Consider the following 21,396-nt stretch of genomic DNA (forward strand, 5'->3'; position numbering starts at 1 on the left):
CTGCTGTCAGTGTCGAGCGGTCCCGAACCCCGGTGAGCCCGCCGTGCTGCCGCAGCCATTGTGGCCCCTCGGAGTGCCGCTACTTTGTTTGGCTTAACCACTGCCTTCCCACACTGTGCACTCTGCGGCCACCTATGAAGGGTTCAGTCTTCTTCCCCAGATGATTTCTAATTGAATGTAAAAGTACGGGTCAGTTTGTGATACCAGAAAATTCAAAAACTCTCTGCTCAGTTCCTCATGTCTTGGTTCTGGGTCTTGGGTTTTTTTTGTTTCGGTTTTTTTGTTGTGTCCAGAAACAAGTGTTGAGAGCAGGTCAGTTTATATCTTAAAGGGATTACCCTTTAATTGAAAGTTAAATTAAGCAAATGATCCTGCCGCAGAGAGTGCACTCCATGCACAGCAGCAAGTGCACCGGGTGTGAGGCGGTTCTGCCCCGTTGCACATATGTAAAAACGTGGTTGAGCCGTGAGAAACCGCAAATGGCAATTCCGTAGTACGGCACCACGGTTTAAAGGGTTGGGATTGTGGCTGGGCGTTTGCGTGGGGTTTACGGCTCTTTGATGTGTAAAGCTGAAGTATCAAAGTAGCAGTATGAGTTTGGAAGGGAGTCCCAGATCAGGGAGAGTTCTTGCAGGCGCAGGGCCTTGGCACCTTGCGTGGGGAAAGCAAAAATAACTCTAGGTTTATGTGAAATAGTATTTGGGGGGAAGGGTAGATGACAAAACCCTGCGGTCTCCTTCTTCCCTCGCAGCTCCTGGGGATATTTTCAAGCCGGTGTTATACGGCGAGTTAGCATATTCATGAAATTATAGGAAAACAGAATGGAATAAAATTACGTATTTCATGAGGCAAGGGGGTCTGTTGTTTTTCTTTATTTACTTATTTATATTTTTATTTTGCTGAGATTTCAAAATCGACAGGGTGTTGATGGGGGTGGGGGTCGGGACCTGCTCTCCGGCCTCCGCCGCGGGCTCGCCGGAGCCGCGGTACCCCGGAGGTCGGCGGCGGAGGCCGGGGCTGGCTTCGGGCTTCCCAGCAGCTGTGACAGCGACCCGTAAGATGGCTGCTGCCATCCCCGGCGCTTTAAGACGGACTGGTTAAGGTGGAGGAGCCGCTGCCCTTGGCGGTAGCAGCCTCAAGCTTAACAGGAAATTAAATGTGATAAAAAATCCAGTTTCTCTGAAATTTAGGAGAGAATTTTCTTCGTCTTTTATTTTTAAATTTTTAAGTGTCCGAATAGCGTGTTAAAATAGCAAATAGCCGCTGTATGTTAGCAGCCACCTATGAAGCCCTTTGCTTGCATTTTCTTTATGCCGGTTAGGTTTCTCCTTTCGGACTTGAAAATGAAACTGTTCTTGCTTAGTTTCACTTTCAGCTTTCCCACGACTCCTTCTCGGCAGCAAATGTTACAAGCAAAGAGCACATCTGGAACAACACGCTGGCTTCCATGGACCACTTAATATCCATGACTGAACATAGACTCCTAGTTTTCCTGGGAGCTGCTGTACCTTTACATCCCCCAGTATGTTTTTCCTTTTTTTTTTTTTTTTTCCCAAATCACCAGGTTCTCCTTTAACCAGGTAGTTAATGATATTTAACCCAGGGTTAAGTTTGCACACTTGCATGTAATGAACTACAGTTTTGATTCTAAAAATACATTTATTGTTTTCACACGGGTGAATAACTCCACTCGTGCATTGAGGCCGTTCAGTGGCCATTTATGTCTGAAGCTGCACAGGTGAATGCTCACAGGATCACAGCCTAGGTGAACAACCTTATTCCTTATGGTCCTTAAAAGCCTGAAAACCTATTAATTCCATTAAAGTAAAATCAAAGATAAAAGTTGTCAGGAAGCAAATAATTTTACTGCAGTTCCTTCTTGAATCCTCAAGAGCATGGCTGCCTTACAATACCATGTCTTTTTTTTTCCATCACACTCTGATGCTCACCAGATAACCAGAAATGTAAGTCTACCAGCTTGTGGCTACAGATACAGTTACTATAGTAACATTTATAAACACTAATTTCACTACACTTGCAGAACTGCTGCCTGCTAGGAGCATCTTAGATAGAAACCACTCTAACTGCAAATAGGTACCTCTTTCTCTTTTTTTTTTTAATATTAAGCCTGATCATTGCTCACATTCTAACTTCGTGCAAATATATTGTTAAAAAACAACAAAAAAAAAGCTTTACTTTGTCTTAAATTGCTCTAGTGAAAAGTAAAATATTACATTCAGAATTTTATCAAGAATCAGGAGTGAAAAGACCATTTACTGTCTGGAAACATGGGTTGTGCTGTCTCCAGTGAATGTAATTAGGTCATGACAGGTTGCACTGCATTAGGGAAAAAACCAAAACCCCCTATGCTTTGACATACAAGTGGATACATGTCATTGTCGGTTACATATATCCAAGCTGTTTTCTTCTGTTGGCTGAATTCACAAGTACAGTACATACTAATTTTCTAATTATAATGCATCCATAAATCTGAGCACTACATAATCCCACTGTTGCTTGTTTTTCATCATTAAACATGAAGATATTAAATTAGATTCAAACTCGAACTATTGTCTGAAAAACCCTCACCACATTTTTCAGTTTCTGTCCTTTGGGGCATGTCAGTGGGTTTGCACAAGTCGAGCTGACTCTGAAACCTGTGTTTAGGAAGCACAGGTGGGAGCAGATGATCCTGCCTGCCCGCCTGTGCTGCTCAGCTCCCAAGCTCAGGTGAGTAGCCAGGTGACTTCAGGAAGGCTACTCATCTGCATCAAATTAAGGAAGCCGGGAGCTAGGTGAGACACCAGTGCCAGCTCATGTGGGTTTCAGGTCTCACTCAGGTTGCTGATAACCCCGAGGAGGTGCCTGCTCAGAGCCCATGCTCCCAGCAGATCAGACATGCATTTCACATGCAGACGTGCATGGATTCACCGTGAACACCTGACAGGCTTAAATGCAAGAGCGTGTGTGTTACCATTATTCCAGCAAAGGAGGCAGCTGCATTCTTGAGTCACAAAAGGGGAAATTAAAATGCAGTTTAGGGTGTGCCTGACTTCTGGTTATTACTTAGTTGTCATTTAGGGCTTTTGGGGCCTATCTTGCTTCCATAAATTAAAGAATGACTCAGCTAATAGCAGCCTAATGCTGAATGTACTGCTCTGACAGGGACCACCCAGCCTGAAGCTGAGATCTGGGAGCCCACCCCTAACCCTCATCCCTGTCTTGCAGCCCAGTCAGATCCAGCATACCCAACCCAGCCTTGTCTCCCTCCTTTTGTTCAAGTGAGATTTTCTTCCAATGCTCCCACCTGTTTTTATTCTTGTCATTCAATTCAAATAGGAAAAGTGTAGCTCTTGCTCTTCCAGGGAACCTTTCTGAGTAGAAAATCCTGTTGTGTCCTTTCATTAGTGCATTCCTTGAGGGTGAAGTGGCCTCCCTCTTGGCCACAGTGCATTCAGGACTGCTATCAATATTTTATGAATCACTGGAAGTATTAACAGTGCTGAAGTTTTGCTCATTAAGCTCTCTAGCATCTCATCAGCTTCCCATGGTGCTTACATGTGACTCTAATAATACAGATGGCAGACCTTCCCATCAGGTTTTTGCTCTTGTAGGAAATCTTACACCCCAATTACCCAGTTTTTAAAGGAAAAAATGCATAAAAGTAAATGGAGAAAATGTCATTGCAACACCCATGGCTGCTTCAGTCACACAAATTTCTTGTTAGTGATGGACCATTTAGCAGTTTTTATATGCTTCTTACCCAGAGAATGCTCTTCTTGACTGCAGTCAGACTTTTGATTTAACACAAACCAAGTGAGAAAATTAAAGGCTGGAGTCACACAGCACAGGACAATCACTCCTGCCTTTGCCCAATTTGAGCTGTGTGTGTGAAGTCCAGAAGCTGTTTGTAGAAGTTATTTAACCATCAGCAGTTAGGCTTACACATAGGCTACATAGGCTTACACAGTGTTATTTTCTGGTAGCGAGAGCTCTGGATTTCTTCATGCAAACATGGGATGTACTATCTATTTTTCTCTTACTTTCTCTTTCTTTTGACTCCTCACAATTCTTTTGTTTATTCCTTTCTCTAATGTATTTTTCTGTTCTTTCTGCTTTTAATTCATTGCAGAGATCCCTGTAATCCTCTGGGACTCCCCTTGGTGTACTTTGACTGCATGGTCTGTGTAGGGCAGGTGATTTGGTGCTGGAAGCCTGACAGACCCCTGGAAGACTGGCACAGGCATAGCTGCCAGGGATGGGAGAGCAAGGACCTCCTTTCTGCTGCCTGCACACAAGGTGCAGGTGCCAGCCAGCACCCTTGATACAGCACTGCCTTAGATAATAGAACTCTGCATAGAAGATCCCTATTATTTCTGTAAGATGAAGTTACAGTGACCTAAGCACTGATTGTGCAAACCCAGTCATGGGCCTTCCCCACATCTGTGTGGGGGACCACCTGGAAATCCTGGGAACTAGAGACACAGCCACAGGCACCACAGCTAACCACTAAGCAGCAGAAACTAAACAGGCTAAAAACTTCATTTGGACCAACTGTAACAGTGCTGTGTACGGCTGAAAAAAGCAGGGGAACCCCAGGAGTACAGCACCAACCACAGATGGGGGTTTGTGGGGTGAGGGAGGCAGGATGTCACTGGGAGTGCAGAAGGCACAGTTATGTTACCACCACCCATCTTCTACCTTCTGCCACAGCTTTCTTTGTGGATTCCCAAACCCTCACATTCCTCCCCTCCTGTGCCAAGGCCAGCAGGCTTGCCATCCCCACTCGATGTTTTGTGGCCTCTCTGCCCCACACACACCCTTGGGGGGGTAGAAAACTGCTATCTCTGCCCCACTGAGACTGAACCATCTACTAGGAAGAGCTGCAAAATATCTGGAGTGTAGAAAGAGCTGGTTTTGTCATGGTTTCACTACTCCCACTTCCCAGTTCAATGTTTCCTCCCAGCTGAGGAGTTGCCCCTCTGCACAAGTGGACGGTGTCACAAATAGTAACTCCTGCCTAGGACCTAATGACAGGGACTCCTGTTTTATAGGGTGGCACAAAACCAGAGGGCCTGGAATCCTGGGATTCCAGTTTTGGACAACACTTTAGAAGATAAATAAGGAGACTAATTATCTTAATTTATTCCATAATTATTTTAATTATTAATCACTTCTTTCTTACTTATTATCAGGTTTACAGGTGGGAGTGTTCCCAAGTCCTGAATGCAGGCTCTGCCCCTGGCATGCTCCCATGACTCATCAAGTTTGTCTTTATCTCTTCCCACACCTTCCATAACTAGACTTTCTTGAAGCTGCATCATTGCTTCTGGGGATGGAGTAAGCAGGCTATACTGTGCACTCCTAAGTTGACTTGGGAATGCACAGTATAGCCTACTTACTTGGGAGAAGATGTCTTGTTCCTTCTGCACTGTTCCCTCTGCAAATGGTTTTAGAGAATGAGAGGGCTAGCTCTGCTAAAAAAAAGCGATGGAAGGTACAGGGCATGGCCCCTGGGTTAGCATATGAGTTTGGTTTTTCAGTTGAAGAGCTTTTCAGAGGTCTTATATGAGTTTAAGGAAGGCTTTGTAAGGGTTTTCATGTACGGTATTTGCTGGCTGCAACTGTGCTGCAGGACATGAGCTGCACAGCACAGTCACACTGCACCAGACAGATGCTAATGTCCCACTGCCCACCCAGAGTGGCTCCTTGCCAGGTACTGGTGGCATCAGGAACCCTGCAGCTCAGGGACAGACAGTCCTGGCCATGTTGAGAGTCTCTGTCATGGTTTCTGTATGTGGGTGTGATGCACTCACAAGTTTTCCAGGGGAGGTGCTGCTGCCAAACTGGGTGACAGGCAGGGGGGAGGGAGGTCAGCCAGGACAGGAACCGTGCTGAACATGTGGAGGCAATGAAGCCATATCCTGGCATCACAGGCACATGGGAAACAGAGGACTGAGAGGGAAGTGCTGACTGAGGCGTGAGCAAGAAGTAAATCAGGGAAGAAGGAAAAGACAGGCAAGGTTGGTGCTCATTCAGCAAGAATTTGCAGCAGTGAGGCCTGTTTATATGTATTAGAGGATAATATTTTGATGAGAAACTCAGGGAGATCATGACCTCCATTTTACATCATACAGCTCATCATCTATGCTTCTTCCCGTCACCCACAGGCAGGCAGGCAGGCAGGCAGGCATCTCTCCAGTGCTGGTTTCAGCATCAGTAACAGTCAGCATTTGCTAAGACCACAAGTATGTAGCAAATAATAAAAGCCCCAAGTCTCACAGAGGAAGGAGCTCAGGCCTGGAGATTGTGCAAGCTAAGTTCTGACTGTGTCAAAAGGGAAGTGAGGAAGAAGCCATGCTCTGGGTGGAGATAGGAATGACATGTGTCAAAGGGAGATAACTGCATATGGGACTTGTCTGTTTGGATACAAATCAGGTCCTGGATCCTCTAAGCTTAGGAACAGCTTCCATCTTTGCTAATTAAAAATGATGATTGTAGTGCCAAACTGCAGAAACAGAGAATAATCTTGCCTTACCTTATTAACAGCAAGCAGCTCCAAGTGTCAAAGCTAGGAAGGTTTTCCAGATATACGAGATTTACTGAGACAATGGTATCCTCTGCCATATGAGCCTCATGCTCTGCCTCAGTTCTGTCCCTTTTAGACAGGCCAGTGTATGGCAGAGGTGGAGGAGCCTCCCTTTCCAAGCAGCAGGACTAAGCACTGAACAGGAGGCTCTTTGTTATGACACATACAGTAAATACGATTTTTTGCCCTTGAAAACATGTACAATCTTAAACTGTGGTTCACTCCCCATTCTTCTACATCTAATTTCTTTTTATCTGCTTCTATTTTCATCTCAGAACATTAAACTGTGTTGGGTTTTGGCTCCCTAAATAGGCACAGGGAAACTGCAGTGAGCTAGAAAGCTGTATTTTATCTTTCACTGTGAGGCTGGGAGTGCTTTAGCTTGTTGTATTGTGCTGTCAGTATCTCACTGTTATCCTTTAACCTGACAGCAAAAAACCTCCCAGTCTGTACCTGTTCCTAATGAGAGAAATGCAAGGAGAGAAGGAAACACAGAATAATCTTTTTACTTCATAAGAGATCAACAAATCAAATGTTTTTTGGTTTTTTTTTAATTTAATTTTTACAAGGTTTTCAGCTATTAACATAAGCAATTTATGCATACCATAAAAAATTAACATCAGGGCTGCCCTTTTAATAATTATAAGAAAAGTTACTGTAACTAAAGAGTTGTAGCCTATCTTGCTACATGAATTATTATGTATATTATCCTGGTTATTTACACACTGTAATTAACTGGGACTGTTTTGGTGCCTTGGAAATATGATTTGTTAGCACTTACAGCCACTTACAGAGATACAGACCCACGTAAAATGTATTGTAAAATGTATGTGAGTGATTGGTGAGATCAAACTAATATTTTGCTGGAAGTTTTCAATTTCCTGTCGGTAATCCCAGGGGCTTTTATGTACAATGGATTCGTATTTAAAAGACTAACAAAAAATAGCTTACCAGGTGTTTTGTATACATTAGTCCTAATTTTTCTCAGGCCTGAATGCATCATTGCAATGAGAGCAGTGAAAAATCTTGTGCCATGTCTCAGTCTCAAATTCAAACTATGCAGAATAAAGGAAGAAAGATCTGCACAAGCAGTTTTATCCATGTACCTCCTTACCTTGCCCCGAAGTCATGCAGCATTTTCAGAGGAGGCTGATGTTCATTCTTGTAGATAGACAGACTTTCCTATAAACTGCTCCTACAGCAGACTGGGAGCTGTAGCCAGCTGCAAGCCACTTCTGCAAGGATAAGCTATACTATGCTGTCATAAGGAGTTTTTAAGTGGCTCTGCTTAATACTATCACCCATTACAAAAGATACGTTGTAATTGATCTACCTCAGCTGATCAGAAGCACTGGATTCATTAAGATGTATTAGGATTAATTTGGGCTGGAGGAGGTTAGGGCTTTGATTTTAAGGAAATTTTATCTAACAACTCTCACGACAAGAAAGGGGCACACATTGAAACACAAACTGAAGAAATCCATATAATACAGGTGATGGAGAGAAGTAGTGAGACAGAAAAAAATGTACTTCCCTAGCTGAAATCCTGGAAGAGAAAACGGGTGCAAAATAGTTTATTCAGGTGTGGCTGTATCGAGTGTACAGGAATGAGGTTAAAGTAGGATGAAACTCCCAAAGGCTGCTCTTGTAACGTGGCTGAGGGATATTACTGCTGCTAAACTACCTCTGTTTGCTCTTTTGATGAATTAACAGCAGTTAACAAATATTAACTGAAACAGAAAACTCATAGCAGAGAATACAATGGCATATGCATTTTTGTCTGATATTTCTCATCCATAAATGCTAACTATTGAATATAAACACTGTGTTTTCATACTTAGTAGATAGATGATGTATAGGCTGGCAAGCTTAGCTGCTCACATGGTGTCAGGATTCTGTGTTATGGTGTCTGTGCATGTATGTCACGTGCTGGCTTAGGGGGAGAGGATGTTATGCAAGAAGCAGTTCATACTGAAATTTTCCAAGCCTGAAGCAGAATGACTTGGAAAAAAATTCTAGGTAAAATGGCTTAGCTGTTTCTGAGAATATGATTTGGAAAATATGTTGTTTTGAATGTATTAAGCCAAAAGTCTAATTTTTTTCTAGAGAAGCTCCAAGACTGTCACATTTTGAACTACCACTTGGCAATTTGGCTGAAATGGCACCAGCAGTGCATCTTTTGTCATTCTTGTCAATTTGCCCAAATCAGAGCAAGTTACAGTATTTAGAAATCAGCATCACTTTGCCTATGCCAGGTAGAGACGAGCCAGTGTGCAGATACTGAATTCAGGCAGGCCCCTCTGCATCACCAGGGTCCTATCAGGAAGCTCTACAGGAGCTCTACAGGTCCTACTAGGAGGCTCTACAGCTCTGACTCTTGGCTTTGCAGCACCAGCTGCTAGACCTGGGAATAGTACTGAGGATGCAGAGTGAGGTGAAAGAGACTGAGCTGATGGGGGAGACTGGAGCAAGGGGCAGGAGTGGAAAAAACAGAGGTACGTGCAGATGGGGAAGATACGAGCTCTGGCTGGAGGATGGGTAGAGAGGCTGGTGCTGACTAGAGTCAGGTCCTTGCAGTTCCTAAATTCTAGAGTGCTAAATTCTCTGACACACACAGGCAGAAGATTCATTATTCAATTGAATTCCTTGTGGATAATCCCACTCCCACACCATATTGTGATCTTGCCAATATCAGCAATACTTCTAAGAAAGTAAGTAATTCTTTAATAAAAGCACTACTGATTTGCCAAGATAAAAATTCCACATGGCAGCGAGACATGGAAGACAGGTTTATTGTGCAGGACAACCATGAAAGTAGGTCAGATACATATTTTCTGGAGATTCTTGTTGGCTGTCACAGTGTGACAGCTACAGAAACAATTGCAGCAAAGCTTCCATTTTTATTTCTTGACCAACTTCCTCAAATAGGTACCTCCTACAAAAATAATAATGACAAAGAGCAAATTTTAGGTTGTTTTTTTTTTTTTTTTCCACGGTAATCAAGGCAGATTACAGGGAAAAAGAGAAGAACCAGACAAGGAGGAGACCAACAAGACCAGTCCCTATGAAAGTGTATGCCAAGTCCTTTTGGAGAATGCAGATTTTTACAACTGGGAAGGAATAAGGTTTCCAAAGTTCACTGGAGTGGTTGTTCAGTGGTAAAAAGAATTCCTACTGAAAAGATAGATGGCACTGGGGAGGAAGAAAGAAAACATTTTGAAAACAACACACACAGTCCATTAGCCAGGACAGTCGAAGGTGTTGCTGGGCTACCCCACGTTGCTATTACAGGTATGTCTTTTCCACACTAGGATTTTTTTTTTCCCTTCATCCAATTAAAAAAAAAAAAAAAAAAAGGGCAAGCATAAATTAATCTAGAGATTTGTTGGCAGTTGGTATCTGGAGATAAAAAGCAGCAATTCCTTTAGCTTGACAATGTGAAAGAGACATGATAAATTCCCTCACAACTGATATTGCTACCAGACAATAATATTCAGCTTATTAGATAAGTAGCCTGAGCACAATATTTGAATTAAAGCATTTAAGCCAATTTACTAATGTAAAAGACAGAGTTAGGAAGCATTCCATAATAAACAAGTGATCTCTGTAAGAATAGTATGATTTTTTAAAATTTTAAGTCAAGAGGTTTAAGGTGTCATTACTTTAGAACAGGCAATCACAAAACTTTTGGTTTTTGATCTGATACAGTCCTTGTGTCAATGAAACATGCTTAAGATACTTTTAATTCATTTATTTCATTGGACTAAGTACCACCACATTTTGCTACCAGCAAACTGAAAACATGATTTGAAGGAACAATCTGAACGATTACTTTCAGAAAGTAGGAATCTGTTGTATTTTACTGTTATGAAAGAACTATTCAGACCTGTTTCCTTATGAAGCAGAGCCTTTCTTTTCTTTAGTACAGAATCAGTTATTTATTACAATCAGAAACAATGAAACACTCCTAATGCTTCTGCACTCACCCCTGCTACAAGGAACACCAGAAAAAGCTCTGGCAGACTAGCAACTCCAGGCATTGTATCTTCCCACCTGGTGATTTTTGTTACCAGTTAAACCCTCTTGTGTACATAAGACAGCTGTAAGGTTACAAGCAAGATACTTGCTTTCCCACAAAGGAGCGCCCAAGCACAGTTACATAAAAAAAGCTGGTGGATGAAGAGTTTCAAATGGTTTGTGTCTACAGTTACGTTCTCTTCCTCTCTCCTTGAGGCACATGCCCAGCACCACATCATTTTTCTACTACTCTCCTGGGGCATTAGTAAGGAGTGGGCTGACACTGCAGCTGACATCAGAAGCACTCTTTCTTCCTGTCATGTGTGCATTCACACAACTTGTAAGACTTCTTCGTATTTCTCCATATGAAATTTGACCAAAATTAATGAAGAGGGTCAAAGATCAGTAGGAAAAGGGAGAACCATTTGAGAGGCTTCACTGTTGTCAGGATGAAAAAAGTCATGTTCCACATTCGAAAATAACACCACCAGATATAAAAAAAAATGGTTTTGCTTAGGAAAAATTTGCACTCATCTGCCAGTCTGAGAAACACTGTAAACCAACTTGATGATGCACTGACACTGAACTAGGTAATGGTGGTGTATCCCACCACCTCCATTCTTCAACGCTTGCTGCTACAGCTGTACTTTACCTCAAACAAGCTTTCTGCAGCTATGTGAACTTTACTGGCACAGGAATCCAAACAGGTAGTTTAGCACTAGCTCAGTTTTCTTTCAGGAAATGCAGTCACACCTTTACTGGAATGCAGCATTAACTCACAGAAAGGTTGCAATGTTTTCAGATGCATTTGTTTCCACCTTATTCGGACAGAAACACATTTTATTCCAAACAGATTAATAAAGGCAGGAACTTAGGCTGGGTGAACTCTCCACCCAATTCCTTCTGGATCTTGTTACCTGCCTCCATCCATTCCTTACAGAGAGGGTTTCATGCTGGCTGCAATTAAGGATACCATAAATTCAAGCTCTGCTAACAAGTTAAGGTTTGAAGGTCATCGGAGATACTTTACACCTTTTATGATTAAAATCCACATTTTTGAACCAATGTCAAATAATATTTATTTAATCTAATACAATTAATTTTCCACCAAATGTACAATATCAAAGGAAAAAATTCACACAACATGAACCTTCATTTTCCCCCAAGGAGCGTGTTCTTACAGAAGTACAGACATGTTCCTTCAGCTCCAGATAAGCAACTAAAGAGGATGATCAGATACAAGGAGCAGGAGATGGTGACACAGGCCATCATCTTCATTTAGTCCCATATTGATAGGTCAGCTAAGTTCTGTTGATTCTTTTGCCCTGTCTGTGGTTTGCAGACAAGAGACTTGCCTCCAAAAGAGACTAGATTTTACTTTCTTTCAGTCAAATTGTTCCACATGGGTTCTATTATGCCCTTTGTTAGGCTTACAGTTGGCGGTCTTCCTCCAAGGGTTCAATGGATATTTTACACATTCTTCTAGCTCTCCATGGAAATCAGAAGGGGGAAGCAAGCACAAGGAAACACACAGAGCACAACTTAAGGCATCTACAGTTTATAATTAATTAAAAAGGTGCGTCCTTCAGTTTGGTATTTTGAATCATTTTCTGATTTAAGGCAGAAGAAATCTGCCTTCACAGACTACACTTAGCTGGCTCCTACACTCAATGATGCCAATACTGCCCAAGAAACACAACCACTGTGTAAGCAACGCCTACTTACACACCTGTTTTAGAGGTCTGTGCCCCAGAACAGCCAGATGATACTAAAAATACAATATAAATGATCACACCACAGCCAACTTCATGTATAGAAAGCTACCACTTCCCAAGCAAGTTCCTTCTGCCTGGCATAGCTTTTGCCCTTATGCCAACACATTGGAGCAGACTGAACACCTCCCCTAACCCAAGAAATGGTCTCCCAGAGCACCACAGAGGATCCCAAACAATACAGCACTTTGGTTTGGAGTGCTTTCCTTTATGCTCTCTGTTTAAATCTGATATGACCAGTCCCCTGCAGTGTTGCAATTTCTAACACTTTTAATTCTCAGATTTCAGAAATGTTGAGGGAAAGGGAAAAACACCTCTTCCTACTAAAGCAAAGCAATTAGTCCTCAACTTCCCACAATGACTAAGAACTCTTGCTCCCTTGCGTGCCGTAACCAAGTAAGAGATTTAAGGCAACATGTAAGTAAACAGTAAATCCTACATCACATCCAAATTATTTTCAGGTACTAAAAATTGTAAGCTGCTAGAAAATGTCTGAGCCTGAAAGTTCTTGATGAGTTCATTCAGACACCTGAAAGCACACATTCTCATAGGAGGGAAAAAAAAAAGTATTTGAGAAAAATGGAAAAGTTGCACCCTGACTGGTTTTTAAACAAGAGTGCTTATTTTTCATATTAGACTGCACTTTAAGCTGAATGAAATGTCACTTAAAACTCCTCATAAGTTTATTTGCAGTCAGGAGATTAAGATTCCAGAACAGTCTTCTAAGAATGGAGGGGGAAAAAGCACAGAAAACTTTGCTGTGACAGAACCAGATTCAATGATGGACATATTGTTGCCTGTGACAGTAGATTATTAACTCTGATCTCAGGTTTTTTTCCAGTCCTTAACAAAAGGCTGTTACTGTAACAGCAGTATCTTTAAAAAAACCCAGCATGCTATAAATATTATTTCAACTCCAGATGATGTGCAGCCTTACATAAAAATGGAAAGAGTCACTGTCTCTCAAGAGCACAGCACTTCTAATGTAAGTGAGAGGAAACACTTCAGAACAGTGGAAACATCAGCACTAATAAACCAGGTGAGTAGAGGGATACATGAGAACTACAAGCAGAGAGATCCAGTAAAAAAAACATCTGTCATACCTGTACCTCATATTGTATCTGTCCCTACCAATGTTACTTGCCAGTTTCTTATTTTGGCTTCTAATGAGCTTTGAGGGGGTTCGGATTACTTCTAGCACTTGCACCAACTCTTAACATTCACTCATTATTTGAGAATGCACAAGCAGTGTTCAACAAAACAGAACTTTGTGTGTCAGTATCTGATATCCCTCACTGGAGACAACTTAACTGACTCAAACCCTATTAATCATCTGCAGGATGGAATACAGCTACTTTATTCCAATAAAGGTATTTTTCAGAGTGACTCAAAAGGCAACCTGAAACAAAATTAGTGAAAATGTTCTCGGAAGAATTATAGGCAAAGTAAAAATGGAATTCCTAAAAAGGAAACCAATCACCACAAAGAACAACCTAATCCAGAACTGTCTCTTTTCAGTAACAACAAAGTAAATTCAAAGAATAGAGATACACTACTCCAATTCTAGCACACAAGGTGACTCCGAAGAACTCGGTTTGAGGACAGAAAATATTATCTAAGTTTTCATCCACAGTGACAGACTTCAGAGCAAGAAGAAACTGACATCTTCTGTGCAACAGGTCCAAGTCACAGCCATTACAGCTGCAAGAGGATGTGCTGGCACCAAGGTCTAAAGCCATGAAATTGCCCCCAAAATAGACAAAACAATGCCCTCTAATTCTGACTCAAGTACACAGCTGGCAGAAAAAATGGACTCCAATGCATTTTGTGACAAACTGTGATGCTGGTCAAAAACTGCTAAAGACTGTATCACCAGTGGGTTCTAAACCACCACCATAGTTTGAAAAAGAAACAAAAATGTACTCCATCAATTGCAAATCACAAGCTGCAGAAGAGACACAGTCAGCTCAGAGACACTACAATGCAACACAACAAGTCACTTTGTGAACAACTGGCACAGACTGCATTAGCTGCAGGTTCAAGAGAGATTATTACTACTTTGATCGTACTTCTAAATGGATGTGATAAGATACCCAATTACCTCAACATTTAAAAATTTATCATAGGATAACTGGAGTGCCACTATATATATATAGGACAAGCTTATATTTAGCTGTGGCATGAATTTACTTGTAAGCATCTTAAATGCTGACCCATACAGTGAATCAGACATCTTGTCTGGAACTGTACAAATGCGATAAAACTTTCTGAAACTCTCAATAAGAAACGGTAAACAAAAAAATTTTTAAACCACTTTATTCAAACCTGAGCACCTCAATATAAAACTAAACACTGGTGAACTGTCATTTTTCTTGCTAAACCCAGATTACTGCAAATTTAAAATCTGCACAAGTAAGTTTCTATCAGTTCAACATTTAAATAGACTAATTCATCTCTTCTGACACACCTTGTAGATTTCATATAATGAAAATAACTAAAAGAATTAGTGCAATATACTGGACCGATCAAAATAAAATGTACTTTGGAAAACAAAGTTGCGAAGTTCATTACTGACAGACAGCAGTACTTATGTTACAGATACAGGAGCATCATTTATTACTGTTCTAGCCATAAAGGAAGAACTCAGAACCCCCTTTGATTAGAGAGGAAAAAAGTTAGCTTTAAGTAACTGTACATTCTGTATACCTTTAAGCAACTCTTAAATATTACAGAAAGTATTAAACAAATGTAGACTACAATGCAGAGTACCTATTTACAGTACATTAATATCCAAATTTAAAATCAAGTTGGATGTACATAATCGTTAGTGCACTATTTTTTTTCCTTAGGGGAAAAACAAACTGTAATGGCCAGCAATGATCAGAAACAAGAAAGAAGTCACAGACACCGAGTTTGTTGTGGCTTTACTTGAAGAGCTCTTACAGTTTGTAGAGGACAAAAACCCCATATCCTAAGTTGTAGAGTTGAATTTACTGGTCTGTACCCTCTGAACAGATTAGAAATGAAGTTAGACTTGATTCATCACTAATTCGTTAAGATAACTAACTGGTTGATATAATTTACATAGAGTGTACCAACTAAAACTCCACTTTCTGGCAAGCATAAGATTCTTAAAATTGCTAATGCAAGTATTATTTGTAATAAAATTATTAAACTATGGAATGTATAACTAAACAGTGGATACCTGCAGAAACAACTGGTTGCATCAATACTGCAAATAAGTTTAAGTAATTTTTAGACCCTGTTTCTAAAGAGGTTTTAAAGCACAATTGAGAATTATGAGAAGACCCAATTCTATTTATTATGACAGTGATCAGTATTGAGGCTACAGGAACCGGCCAATTAGGTCCACAGAAAGCAGTTCTTCTACACCCCTAATAATAACAAATTATTTTTAAAATCTTTCAACCGAAGGAAGTTTATTCCGCTTCCATCTCTCCTCTGCTGCTGAAACACTGCAGCCAGTGGTGGATACATGCATGTTAAAATTTTAGGTCAAAAGAAAACTCTGTATCATGAACTTGACTATTATCGTAAGTCTCTTCGCTGTTTGGAAGCTTGTACTGGACCAGGTTAAGCACTCCAATTCCATGGTTATTAACTGTTAGGAAGCAGAAGAATATTCAGAACAGTTTAAAGCAATTGCTCTTTTAGTTACTACAACATTGACTCTTGGGTGGTTGTGTGGGTTCAGTAAGGTCTACTCCTCTTCCTCTGGCAGAGCTGGCTCCTGCATTCTGTGGTTCATTCTTGGGCAATTTCTTTGCTGTAAGATGAACAGGAAATAAGAGTTAAACCTGAGATTTTACTAAGATTAAATCACCTGAGTAAACAAAACAACACATTATACGCATATCAGTATACTTACTGTATAATCTGATTTGATTCAGTGCATTGGTAATGAAAGAAGTTAAGACACTTAACTTCTTAATGCTCAGCATCTTATCTATGGTTTCCAGGAATGAAATACATTGGTAACATGAGCAGTAAAATGTATCTGCACAGGTGTGCTATGCCACTATATGACAGCTCCTGTGGGAATCCACCCACACAGAACAGGCTTTAAGATCAGGATGTTAGTGCAAAAAGATACAGAAACACTGAAAAGGCACAAAACACAGACAGAAATGGGTCAAACAGCTCCCAGATATCCAGCCAGAAATGAGTTTTTGCAAACATATAAAATGGCCCTCAGCACCAGATCAAGCCTCTCCTATTTTTTTCAAGCTGCCTCTTCTGCCCAGCTCTTATGAGTCAATTGATTGGTAATTTCTTTGTTGCCCTTGTAGCTCCAAGGTTCCTCCTCAGTCTTAACATGAAAAAATAAGGGTGAAAGCTGTCACCCTTCTGAGCAGTAGCTTCTCCTAGATTTCTCTCCATCAGAAAATTGCTAAGTTCTACACAACAGGACTTCCATGGGCCTATCTTACCAGGACCCAACAACCACTCTTGTTCCACAGTTTGGTTTCCCCCCGAAGTAGTTACTTCTGTCAATTTTTTAAAGAACAACTTTTTCTAAAATCAATGAAACACAGCCAAAAAAAACCACAGAGCGGACATCAACATGCTGTGGTCCAAGATAACCTCAGGGTGCTGGGCAAAAGGGTGGGCCACAGGGATCTTCTGAGGTCCCTTCCAACTTGGGCTGTTCTACAGATCTGTGACAAAACCCAAGAACCCACATAGTACTAAGCTGCTGAGCCAGTACAAAGGGACTGTGCACCAACAGAAAAATGTCTTCAGAGCAATGTTGTTTTGAATTCTAGAACTATATCTAGAGCTGAATTAATATTATTTTTTTTAACTGGAAGTTCTGAATGAGTGCTGAAGCAGTCAATTTACAAGCAGCTGCAGCTTGCACCCAACAGTTCTTTCAACATTCTCATTTTTCATTTTCTCTCCGCTTTAAGATCATATTTACACACGGTCCTGAGAACTGCATCCACATTTTGCAGGCCATTCCAAATTACATGCGATACTTAGAGCCTCATCAAAATTTCCATTCAGAGTCTACTGCTGCACAGATCTTGTTCTGATGCCCTGACAAAGCTGAATTTCACCCCACTGATGCAAAATACTCACATGGCCTAACAACATTGCAGACAAAAGACAGTTATTAAGTGGGCATCTTTTTCCTCAAATTTACTTTGCAGACTTCATTAAAATACAGAGAGGGAAGAATTCTTACTGACATCTCAAATTACAAAAAAAGAAAAAACCCTCAGGTTTTTGGGGATTTTTTTTTTTTACAGGATGCAAACTGCACCATTAAACACATTAATTTTGAAATTTCACCAGCGAAACACAGAACAGTGTAACTGAGCATTTCTGTATCATTAAATGCAGGCCTATCTTGAACATTCATGAGAAAAATACACTTTCCTGTCAGACAGTTAAGTGTTTGTGTCTATCCCCCCTCTTCAAGTATTTATAGTTAATATGAAGCAAGTACTTGTAATAAAGTGTTGCTATAGTGATAATTTAATTTGCATCTGCTGGAAGTTTGAAGGACACCACAAATTACCTTCTGCTCTCCTGACTTAAAAAGCAGAAGATTAAGACCTCTTTAAAAACATTTAATTTTAATATCAATGATGTTTTTTCACCAAAAGTAGGTTAGAGAGATGCAACATACAAAACAGATTTAATGAAGTTATTTGATGCTATACATTACTATTATCCACTAGCAAAGCATCTACTATAATTAAGGTTACTACTAAACAGATTAGTGCCCAGCCTAAAAATTAATTATTTTTCCTCCACTTTCAAAAGTTTATTAACAATTAAATACAATTTTGGGTATATCAATGGAATACACAAAAATTCTTGGTTTATACTCACTACTACATGTTAGCATCATTACAGAAATCCACAAGATTATGTCAGGTCTAAAAATGTATCAGTAGATTTACTTTTAACATGCAGTGTCCTTTACTTATAACTTGGACACTGAATTGAAGCACACATTGCCATCTTTGACACAGCTTGTGGATGACAGATAGGTGCCTAAACAAAATTAAACAAATAAAAGGGCCTAAGAAAACTCTGATGCCAGAAATAATTTAGGTGAAAAACAAAGATCTTAAGTTAGGAAGATTGTCATGGTCTGAATCTCATGAAAACTATTCCCCTTAAAGTTCTCAGTTTGTTCATAAACTCACCAATTGCCATGAATATTTCATTTACGTTCATAGATGTTTTAGCAGACGTCTCCATGAACAATAGGCTATTGTCATCTGCATAAGCCTGAGCTTCCTGAAAGTTAAAATAAGAATACATTACTTCATTAAAAAAAAAAATTTAAACTCAGACAATCATTACACACTGTACTTTCAATTGCTACAAAGGAACAATCTCTACAGCATTTGGAAAGAAAGACAGTTTGCGGAAACACTCATCTGACAATATGTTATTCACCAGTTATGGAAAAGTTACAATTCCACCAAGCAGTTAAACAACTAGAAATGGAATCTTAAAGATCCTTCCTAATCTTAGAAATATCCAGATGGAAGAATCTCAGGCAAAACTAAATAATAAATGAAAATATTTATGGAAGATACAAGCCCAATGCAGAACACTAGCTGTGATAGCAAGTACAAATAAGCTTCAGAAAGTGCCATCAAATGTCAGGAAGTCCATTATTACCCTGGAAAAAGGCAGTCTGTGAACTATCTTGAATCTTTCAAGCACTACAGCAGATGGATCAGAACAGTCTCATTATCCTGATACAAATTCATAATTACAGCAAATAAGCAGTATTAAGTATTTTGCCATGTTACCTCCCTTTTCAGTATGAATTTTCATCTGATACTCTGCTCATATGAACTTTACTATTTTTGCCACTTCTTATTAGTCAATTCAGCTGAGAATCTACAGCTTCTTATGATTATGTAACTGCCTTTGCATTCAATAAGAAATCTGCAAAAAAAGCTGAATTACAGAACACCTATGATGATAAGAATAATCTACAGCACTCTACAATTATTTAAGTGACACCTGCTAAGATCTATGTAATTATATCTGAAACAACACATTAACAAATACCTAGGAATCTAATATGTGATTTGAAATGAGAAATGCCTGTCAAGCCCACAAGGAGCCCATAAATCCACAGTAGCAGACCCCCTAACATTTGAAAAACATTAAGACTGTAATTGTTCAAAATACAGTTAAATTTGATTACATTATTGACTGCAGTCATGTATGAAATTTTTGTTAAATACTACAATTTTTCATAAAACACCGAAGTCTCCTTTCAACTGTCATGGAAGTATAAAATTAGAAGACTGGCAGAAAAACACCTAAACCACTGCTAACCTTCATAGTTCAACTCTCTATAGTTACAAAAGGATTCATTACTATATGCAGCTGTATCTCACATGACCCCAAACACAGATTAAAAACTGTAAATTAATGACTAATTACTGACTAATAAATACTATCTTAATTCAAATTCAGTCTATCATGAATGGACCAAAACTACCTGCAGTTAGTTTTATTCACTTTGGAAGCTATTTTCTGATTACTTGATTAAACCTTCTAGAAGATAAAATACCAGTGAGAGCACAGATGTAATCACTAAACCAAAAGAAATCCCATGAAAAGCTCAATTAAAATTTGAACACTTCTTCAACAGTACAACCTAAGCAAGTTAGGCACATCAACCAGCTTTGTATCATATGATGATCAAAATTCTCTGTCTGACAGGCCAGACAGAACAGTTTGGTGTTAGAGTTACTGCTATCTCATCCATTGAAACTCTAGTTACCAGTAATTTTGGGTAGAAGACAGAAAAAAGTCACATCAAAGAACAGATATTCAATTAGCCTGAAAGATATGCAAATAAATTAATTATTCCTCTAAGTCAAATTAATTATTCCAAAAAGTCTATTCCTCCATATTACTCGTACAGAAGTAGGTTTTTCGGTAGCATGTATTATTTAATTAGTCTCAGCTGACATTTATATTTAACAGCATGACCTCCATAACAACTAGCCAGGCTATGCATATAAGCTCCCCCTAGGTTTATTTACTATCTATTCAAACAAAATGCAATTTCTATGAACAAAAGTTATGTACATACCTGGAAATCCACAGCTCTTTTGTTAGCTAGATCAGCTTTGTTTCCTGCTAAAGCTATTACAATGTTAGGACTTGCTTGTCGCTGAAGTTCTTTGACCCAATTTTTCGCTCTGGCAAAGGACTCCTGTTAATGATCGCAAAATGATGCAACTGAGTTTTGTCATCCTTTTGTACTCATCTATTATCCCCATCTCTGTTATCTACACTTCAAGCACAAAACACCAATGCAAGGCTGCTACCTTAGTCCAAAGGCACACTCCAAATTGCCAAACTGAGCCTTTAAAATGAAACATTCCTACCTTAGTTCTCAACTGTGCTTAGCTGGGATAATGCTGAAGTAAGTAGGTAGGAAGATCTTTGTGTAGACAGAGTAAGGAAAGAAGTGGTTAAGAGAGAAAATGGGAATTTCAGTTTCTCTAGAAGAAACAAGTATATGAACAGCTATATTGAAAAGGCCTCAAAATTACTTTCTAATTACTGAAGACTGCTCATTATGGTACAGGATTTCTGAGTTTTTTTAAAGTTTTGGGTTTTAAGTCTCATTTTATCAGAAACAACCCAAGATTATCTGATGTAAGTTCAAATAAAAAGAAATCTAATAACCTTAGGGTTTGGTCTCAATACCTTATGCTACCCTTCCAATCTTAATCAAAATTTGCAGTAATATTCAATGTTAAAATAATATCTTTCACTGTCAGAAATAAAAGTGCGACCAGCAATGTGACGAGAGTAACAGCTCAAACTCCGTGAACTGACTTTAAGGGTGGGTGAGAAACACTTCTACAAGAGGATTTGTTTTCTTTCTTTTTGATATTAAAAAAAACCCAAACAATCCAACCCTAGAAATGGTCTTTTAGCCAGATAAGTTTACAGACACAAACTGACATCACACAGTGCAATATGAAATGAGCAACC

The 21,396-nt window shown here is 39.7% G+C and overlaps 3 protein-coding genes across 6 annotated transcripts in view; 1 reads left to right on the forward strand and 2 right to left on the reverse strand.

The window, feature by feature from the left end:
- KAT2B (lysine acetyltransferase 2B) overlaps window positions 1-6,642 on the reverse strand; it is a 46,896-nt gene extending 40,254 nt beyond the window's left edge. For all 4 annotated transcript variants that reach the window (XM_017732130.1, XM_017732129.1, XM_008631997.2 and 1 more), the window contains exon 1: window positions 6,539-6,642. In XM_017732130.1, the coding sequence (XP_017587619.1) occupies window positions 6,539-6,627 (89 nt within the window). In that variant the 5' untranslated portion in view covers window positions 6,628-6,642. The remainder of the gene's footprint in view (window positions 1-6,538) is intronic.
- Window positions 6,643-9,094: 2,452 nt separating this feature from the next.
- On the forward strand, window positions 9,095-14,496 carry PP2D1 (protein phosphatase 2C like domain containing 1). Its single transcript, XM_017732068.1, is given in 7 exon segments — window positions 9,095-9,127; window positions 9,181-9,564; window positions 9,567-9,685; window positions 9,687-9,889; window positions 13,310-13,340; window positions 13,342-13,548; window positions 14,242-14,496. Coding segments are annotated over 7 exon segments (1,227 nt in total). The 3' UTR covers window positions 14,492-14,496.
- Window positions 14,497-14,677: 181 nt separating this feature from the next.
- The window catches only part of RAB5A (RAB5A, member RAS oncogene family), a 16,139-nt gene continuing 9,420 nt past the window's right edge, over window positions 14,678-21,396 (reverse strand). The window contains exons 4-6 of the mRNA XM_008631998.2: window positions 20,483-20,605; window positions 18,561-18,654; window positions 14,678-16,165 (exon numbers count right to left, since the gene is read on the reverse strand). Coding sequence (XP_008630220.1) covers window positions 16,050-16,165; window positions 18,561-18,654; window positions 20,483-20,605 — 333 coding nt within the window. The 3' untranslated portion in view covers window positions 14,678-16,049. The remainder of the gene's footprint in view (window positions 16,166-18,560; window positions 18,655-20,482; window positions 20,606-21,396) is intronic.

Source organism: Corvus brachyrhynchos, unplaced genomic scaffold, assembly GCF_000691975.1.
Source record: "Corvus brachyrhynchos isolate BGI_N302 unplaced genomic scaffold, ASM69197v1 scaffold53, whole genome shotgun sequence".
Classification (NCBI taxonomy): Eukaryota; Metazoa; Chordata; class Aves; order Passeriformes; family Corvidae; genus Corvus; species Corvus brachyrhynchos.